This window comes from Mandrillus leucophaeus, unplaced genomic scaffold (assembly GCF_000951045.1).
Source record: "Mandrillus leucophaeus isolate KB7577 unplaced genomic scaffold, Mleu.le_1.0 Scaffold336, whole genome shotgun sequence".
Classification (NCBI taxonomy): domain Eukaryota; kingdom Metazoa; phylum Chordata; class Mammalia; order Primates; family Cercopithecidae; genus Mandrillus; species Mandrillus leucophaeus.
In genome coordinates, this window is record NW_012103543.1 from 2,645,329 (window position 1) to 2,653,840 (window position 8,512).

Genomic DNA, 8,512 nt, shown 5'->3' on the forward strand with positions numbered 1-8,512 from the left:
CGCCCGGCTAGTTTTTTGTATTTTTTAGTGGAGACGGGGTTTCACCATGTTAGCCCATGGAGTTACTCTATTTTAAGTAAAATGATCTAATAGTAACAGAAGTATGGGTCCTTCATGCTTTCTTGAAAGTTCCATTAAAATAATGAAGATTTTAATAAACTTTTGAGGAAAATGAATAAAATATCAATACTAAACAAGGCATGATGAATATTTCTTTCTTTCTCATATACCTCTCTTGGCTTTATCATCCGCATACTTTCTTCAATGTTAAGTCCGTGAAGTTGTAGTTGTGACTCAATAGCATACTAAAAAGGAAAGATGATTTATTTATCAAATCAAGCTGAGAGCACAGAAGTACACTGAAATAACAAAGTAAAAATAAAGGCATATTACTATATTAAATCCAAGGTGAAGGTTAAAACACCTAAACAAAATACACAACAGAGAAGAACCACTTAATAAAATTCACATATAGAATTCTGAAAACAGAGGGATCTTCTTGATTTAACAGATTATAAGAGATTTTAGAATAAGAAATTAAATAATCTAAGTCAAAGTCAGAATTTGCAAAATAAGCAAAGTGAATAGTAGCGACTTGTTATGCTTGAACCTAGGATATAGAAATGGCTTACCCTAGGAAGAGTAAGTTAGCTTAAAAAAAGGCATTAAGAAGTTTACTTCATAAAGAGTATCAGACATGTATGCAGATAAGCCACCACACCAACATGGAATATTTTGCGGATATTAGGATTTTGATCCATTTTAGTAAGATATTAGGGTTTTATTCCTTTTGACATAATTACTTGCTCTGAAATTACAAGGGCTAGAATAATAGCAATAATACAGAGAAATAAAGTTTCTCTAACACCAAAACTAAAATATAAAATGTACTTTTGAAATTTATTTATTATTTACTTTATAAAGACGAGTTCTCACTATGTTGCCCAGGTTTGTCTCAAACTGCTGGACTCAAGTGTTCCTCCTGCCTTGGTTTCCTGAAGTGTTGACATCGCAGGCATGAGCCGCTGTGCCTAGACTTACAATGTACTTTTATTTGTGTTTATGTCTGAAACCATTAAATTTCTTATCAAGAACAAACATCTCATCCAGTAAGAAACTACCAAATTTCTTATCAAGTAAAGTAATGTGACTTTTTTTTAGTAAATCACAAGAAATATTTTTAATCTCTAATAAATAATATTTTGATAATAATGGGCCAACATGCTAGCATGATATGAAAAGAAACTGGACAAATAAAAGTTTATATTCCTATTCTATTTAGCTAAAGGGTTAAGCACTGGGGTTTGTATTGATTTGATTTCATAAAATAAAACAGCAACAAGAATTAATAAAACATTTATAACTGTACTTGATTTAGACCAGTGGTTTGCTCAGAGTCTTTAAAAAGACTAATAAATCAATGTTCCTATTCAGTTCTCTCTTCCCTTAACAGGTGTTTTACCTTAACACAAGAAATAAAGCTATAATCTATTAAAAAAATCTCAATCAAAAGCCTTTGACAGATCTTTTTATTGTAAGATTGCTTGGAAAAGCTTAGTGAGTAAACATTCAAGTCAGGCAAATGATACGCTGCTCTAGGAAGAGTAGAAAGAACAGAAATATAATTTGAAGAAGTCCTTACATGATCAGAAGGGAAGGCTTTGGCTTCTAGAAGAATTTTGTATCGTTTTGGCGTAGGCTTAAAAAATGATAACTGCAATAAAATGGATTTATTGAGAAAGCATTAATGCACAATTTATACATTTGTTCATTTTATGCCACACTTTCATTTTATAATCTCCAGTATTTTAAAGACATTAATTAACTCAACATCTTAAGTGTTTGTCAGGGCTACCTTTTCAATTAGCCTGTTTCCAGTGAATTGCAAAGAGAAAGAAGATATTGGCTCAATTTGCTTATCAATGAAACAGCAAACTCGGGGAAAAATGTGAATGAGATAACAAATCCTCAAACTTTACTTATATATTAATAGATGAAACTTAAAGTCTGATGATTAACAACAAAAAAAGATGTTAATTGAAAAATTAGCTTCCCAAAGCATTTCACGGTAATTTTGATGGCATCACACTGAAATATTATGGTCTATGTATGTCTTATTTGTATTGACAGTAGCTCATTTGTTCAGTGAAGCTCTTTCATTTCTCCACACTGTTCCTAGAGAGTGATATTAACAATAATAACAACGAAGATAATAGCTACTATTAACTGGGTGTTGATCATTGGCCAGGGCGCTAAAGCAATTTTCACATATTATTACATTTAATTATCATGCAGATCTTTGAGGTAGATATTATTTTTCTCATTTTTACAAAGGAGAATGTTAAGACTTAGAGATGCCAAAAGCCTTTTTTCAACTTCAAATAGGCATTATGTAATTTAGCTGGGAGTCAAATCCAGGGATATCTGAACTTGTAGACATGTTTCCAAACCATACTTAAAAAATGAAATCAAGATTCTTCAAAGCATTGGGCAATCACCATTAACACAATATCCCAAATAGATAATATATTTGACATTTTAAAGTAAAACTATTTATTAAGATGTAAGAAGTACTTTAAACACATTACTCATTTAAGGTACTAGCCCCCTTTCTAAAAATTTAATTCTCCAAGTCTTTTTTAACCTATATTAATCTACAAAAGTATACTGATCCACTAACTCACTCTGCTGAAGCTATTGGAAAATTGTCTTTCCAAAAAGCTCAGTGCTTTGCTAGCATTGTACATCACTGTTTTGTAGGCTTGCAAGTAGTTTGCCTATTTACTCATTATGGCTCCTATTCTTTATTTTCCCAGACAAGAACTGTTCATTATTCCAAAGCTCTTCTCAAGAGTCAACTCTTCCCTGATCAGGAAGAAGCTATTATATCATGGTCCAACATTTCCTAGTAAAAATGAAAATAACCTCACAATTTATTTTTAAATAAGAAACTCCCAGAAGCTCATGAATTAAAGATAGAAAAACATCAGATTCTGTAAATGAATGTGTTCTAAACATTAGTGGGAGAGAAAACTTACCAATAGAAGATGTAAATTTACAGTCAAAGCATTCATTAGGGCTATTTCTTTCTCATTGGCTCCTGTAAAATAAGCATATCATAATTTAGATGCTTCTATTATGTCTAAAGATACTGAAAAAACAAAGAAGGAAGGCTTCACTCAATCATTCTTAACGTCTTTAGAGATAAGGGCGTATTTGATGTGTCATCACAAAGAAATGGAAGTTTTCCCACTTGACTCATTTTATCAAATGATATCTGGACTTAGATGCACATAGCTAGCTAAAATTATGTTTCTTTTATGATGTAGTAAGTAACAACAAAATAATGAAGCATTTGCTTTTGCCTGTAAACTAAAAAATGATATATTCTATTATCAGCTCAATTGTCAAATTCCCAAGGAGCATATTTTTGTGGTAAGTATATCTTCAAAGGAATCTAAAAAGATATTAAGGCCAATTACATTTTTAAAGTTGGTTGCTTCCAACATCAAATTAAAATGCACCTTTTATAAAAGGAGGTTACTTTGTGAATCATAACTCACTGTTATTACAGTGAAATACATAACAAGACAAAACAGCTGCATAGCAAATTATGACCCAAATAGCTCTGACATTTATTCATACACACTGAGATAAAAGATAATATAGACATGTATTATCTGATGAGAAAATATGCAAAAGTCAGATATCCACTACATAATTATTAATATAATCTGATCTAATTCCTGCTAACAAGGGTTTTGACACTAGAAACAGACCCAGAGACAGGGAATACATTGGTTACTTAAGAATTCAAAGCATAATAACAACAATAATAATACTTCCATGTTTTGAGTTCTTATGATGTTTCTTCAAGGCAATTAGACCTGTGTAATAGAAATTATGTCCCTTTACTGTCACTGAGAAAAATGGGATGTGTACCTTAATGTTTGAAGGCCAAACTAGATGTTAGAGAAAATGTATAATACAAATCCTACATTTTGTATCCAGGGGGATATTTCTGAGAGTCTCATTTTAAAAGAATAGACAGTAAGTAGAATAAATCTAATAGATTCCAGGATAAGTTCACTAGAGGGGAGAAGCCATGTAAATAAGTATATAATTTAAGAATTTATATTTCAACATAGCCATTTAAGGAAGGACCTGTATCTTTATTGCGTCAAGGAAAACTTCTTGTTGCATTTGCCACATAGATTTCTCCATTTGACAGACAAGGTTGATGAACAAGTGGTGGAAGTTAAAAGATGTATCTCTGATTATTGTAAGGTCAATAATATCTAACGTCAAGGGGCAATAAGAAAAATCTCAGTGTATATTCCTAGAACTAAATGAAATTTGTCCTAGATATACTAAATAGATATGAATATAAGCTTATGTTGCATATAGTGACATATACCTTCTTCTTTTCCATGTTTCGAAGAGAAGATTTCTTTGAAATATGGTTTAAAAAATACCACCATCTTCATTATATTTGTTTCTCTACATTATTGTGGAGGCTAAAGCAACTCCATATTGGGTGTTAACCTGCCATGTTGACTTCTGAGTAACCCTTATTCTGGGAATGCCTTTAAGATTTCTATTTAAACTACTGCTCCCATAAATCCTGCTCTTAGGCAGATTCACATAGCATTCTTGCCTTTCCCTGAGAGGTTGACTTCAATTGTTCCACACAATCCCTCCCTGTGTTTTACATGTAAGTTCTACCTCTGGTGGGTAATGGTGTGGCGGGGGGTGGGTGGAGGGGGGGATTCACTATCTAATCTTGCTGTTGCCAGTTGCCGGGACATCATGACTTCTGTTTCTCACTCCCTATTAAATGTTTCTTTCTGAGAAACTGGATTTGTTAGTCTCTTTCTTGGGCCTTTCAGCTACCTCCAATTTGGGGGATAGGTTTGCATAAACTGCCGACCACAGAACAATTATAGTGTGAATTTTTACTGCTATTTCTAAAACAAACACTAAAGTAACTTGGTCTTACTCTTGACTCCCTGTTATTTACACACATCTTTTGGGAAAACCATTTATTTAAAAAAAAATGGCAGGGTGAGTGGAAGGAGGAAAGAAAAAGCAGTAAGAAGAAAAATACAGAATTAGTAGAAAGAGAAGCATTTCAAAGAATAAAGTGAGGAGAAAATTAAAGAAAAATAATTATCACAAATAAAAATGAAGAAATGGAAGAAGCAGGAAGAAGGAGACTTTCTGTAGAAGCTCAGACATTCCTTTTTTGCTTAAATATTATATTCTGATTAAAATGGATATCGTGGTAGACTGAGGCAGGAGGAATGCTTGAACCCAAGTGTTCAAGATGGGCTTGGGCAACACAGCGAGATTCTGTCTCTGCAAACAATTTTTAAAAGCTAGCCAGGTATAGTGGCATGCTCCTATAGTTTCAGCTACTCTGGAGGCTGAGACAGGAAGAGTGCTTGAGGTTTTAGTGAACTATAAATTTTACCACTGCACTCCACACTCTAGCCTGGGTGACAGAGTGAGAACCTGTATCTAAAAAAAGCAAAAACAAAAAAACAAAGAAAGAAATAAGAAAACAAAAAACAGATAAAAAGAAAAAGAAAAACATAAAAGAAAAAAAAATTGGATATAGGCTGGGCGTGATGGCTCACATCTGTAATTCCAACACTTTGGGAGGCTGAGGCAGGCGGATTAGTTTGTTTGAGCTCAGGAGTTCAAGACCAGTCTGGGCTACATGGCGAGACCCTGTCTCTACTAAAAATACCAAAAATAGCTGGACATGGTTGTGCATGCCTGTGGTCCCAGCTACTTGGAAGGCTGAGTTGGAGGATTGCTTGAGCCTGCGGAAGGTCGTGGGGCAGGAGAGGTAGCAGTGCACTGCGGCCTGGGTGACAGAGGTAGATTCTGTCTCAAAAAACAAAAACAAACAAACAAAAAAAGGATATAGATTCCTGGACATTTTGGTTCTCCAAACAATACAATGTTCATTTTGAATCACCTAAAATTTTTCTGGCTTGGGAATGTGATGCACTTACACACATGTTCCCCTCCAGATGTGCTGGGCAGAATTAAACTACACTTACACTTGGTATAGAGCTTCCCCTCATCTCACTTTCAACGGCCTCCTCAAACTTGGACCAATTCTTTGTAAATAATCCCTTCCTGATTTGAATAATTTGTCTGTACACATACACAAACATTATTGTACAATGGACCACTTTAAATTAAATTTAACTGAGCACATCACAAAATGTAATCTTCATCTGCTACTGACCTTTGTCCAAGGACAGGGTTAGTCCAACATGCAAGAATGTGTACACCTATAACCGGGGGTGGTGCAAATAGTAAAGTTTCAAAACATTAACAGAAGTGTTTATTACAAATATTACCTAAAGGTACTAAATATTTTAGCATTCTTAACATCAAAGAGCTACAACAGACTGATTTTTAGTGTACAGGCATACTCTGTTTCATTGCACTTCACTTCATTGTTTTTTGTCTTCTTTTATTTTGTCACTGGGCTGGAGTACAGAGGCATGATCACAGCTCACTGCAAACTCGGCCTCTCAAGATCAAGCAATCCTCCTACCTCAGTTGCACCACGTCCAGCTAATTTTTGGTATTTTGGGTAGAGACAGGGTTTTACAATGTCCAGGCTGGTCTCAAACTCCTGAGCTCAGGCTATCTGCCTGCCTTGGCCTCCCAAAGTGCTGGGGGGATTATAGGCATGGGCCACCACACCTGGCATTTTGTTTGTTTTTAAAACAAACTGTAGGTCTGTGGTAACCCTCCATCAACTGATCTTATCAGTGCCATTTTTCCAAAAGCATGTGCTCACCTCATGTCTCTGTATCACATTTTGATAATTCTTGCAATATTTCAAACTTTATTATTATTTCTGTGATCAATTATATTTGATGTTAATGCTATAATTATTTTGGCATGCCACAAACCACATTCACATAAGACAGAGAACTTAATCAATAAATGTTGTGTGCTCTGACTGCTCCACTGATCAGCTCTTCCCCCATTTCTCTCCCACGTCTCCAGACTCCCTATTCCCTGAGACTTAACACTGAAAATAAGCCAATCAATAACCCCACAATGGCCTTTAAGTGTTCAAGTGAAAGGAAGTGTCACATGCTTCTCTCTTTAAATCAAAAGCTAGAAATGATAAAGCTTAGTGAGGAAAACGTGTCAAAAGCCAAGGTAAGCTGAAAGCTAAGTCTCTTGTGCCAAACAGCCAAGTTGTAAATGCAAAGAAAATGTTCTTGAAAGAAGTTAAAATTGCTACTTAGTGAACACAAGAATGACAGGAAAGACCAACAGCCTTGATATGGTTTGGCTGTGTCCCCACCCAAATCTCATCTTGAATTCCCATGTATTGTGGGAGAGACCTGGTGGGACGTAATCATGGGGGCAGGTCTTTCCTGTGTTGTCCTCGTGATAGTGAACAAGTCTCATGAGATCTGATGGTTTTAAAAATGGGAGTTTCCCTACACAAGCTGTCTCTTTGCCTTCTGCCATCCATGTAAGATGTGACTTGCTCCTCCTTGCCTTCTGCCATGATTGTGAGGCTTCCCCAGCCATGTGGAACTGTGAGTTCTCTGGAAAACCTTTTTCCTTTGTAAATTGCCCAGTCTCAGGTATATCTTTATCGGCAGCATGAAAACAGACTAATACAGTAAATTACTACCAGTAGAATGGGACATTGCTGAAAAGATACCCCAAAACGTGGAAGCAACTTTGGAACTGGGTAACATGCAGAGGTTGGAATGGTTTGGAGGGCTCACAACAAAAGAGGAAAATGTGGGAAAGCTTGGAACTTCCTAGAAACTTGTCAAATGGCTTTGACCAAAATGCTGATAATGATACGGACAATGAAATCCAGGCTGAGGTAGTCTCAGATGGAGATGAGGAGCTTGTTGGTAACTGGAGCAAAGGTGACTTTTGTTATGTTTTAGCAAAGAGACTGGTGGCATTCTGCCCCTGCCCTAGAGATTTGTGGAACTTTGAACTTGAGAGAGATTATTTAGGGTATCTGGCAGAAGAAATTTCTAAGCAGCAAAGCATTCAAGATGTGACTTTGGTACTGTTAGAGGCATTCCATTTTAAAAGAGAAACAGAGCATAAAAGTGTGGAAAATTTGCAGCCTGACAACACGATAGAAAACAAAATCCAAATTTCTATGGAGAAATCCAAGGTAGCTGCATAAATTTGCATAAGTAATAAGGAGCAGAATGTTAATCCCCAAGACAATGGGGAAAATGTCTCCAGGGCATGTCAGAGGTCTTCACAGCAGCCCCTCCCATCACAAGCCCAGAGGGCTAGGAGGAAAAAGTGGTTTCATGGGTGGGACCCAGAGCCCGCCTGCTGTGTGCAGCCTAGGGACTTGGTGCCCTGATTCCCAGCCACTCCAGCCATGGCTGAAAGGGGCCAAGGTACAGCTCAGTCCGTGGCTTCGAAGGGTGCAAGTCTCAAGCCTTGACAGCTTCCATGTGGTGTTGAGCTTGTGAGTGCACAG

At 36.1% G+C, this 8,512-nt stretch overlaps 1 protein-coding gene across 4 annotated transcripts in view; it reads right to left on the bottom strand.

Annotated features, from left to right (window-relative positions):
- The window catches only part of KYNU (kynureninase), a 173,966-nt gene that overhangs the window by 84,747 nt on the left and 80,707 nt on the right, over window positions 1–8,512 (bottom strand). For all 4 annotated transcript variants that reach the window (XM_011988709.1, XM_011988710.1, XM_011988708.1 and 1 more), the window contains 3 exons: window positions 3,039–3,100; window positions 1,643–1,714; window positions 231–305 (listed from right to left, as the gene is read on the bottom strand). In XM_011988709.1, coding sequence (XP_011844099.1) covers window positions 231–305; window positions 1,643–1,714; window positions 3,039–3,100 — 209 coding nt within the window. The remainder of the gene's footprint in view (window positions 1–230; window positions 306–1,642; window positions 1,715–3,038; window positions 3,101–8,512) is intronic.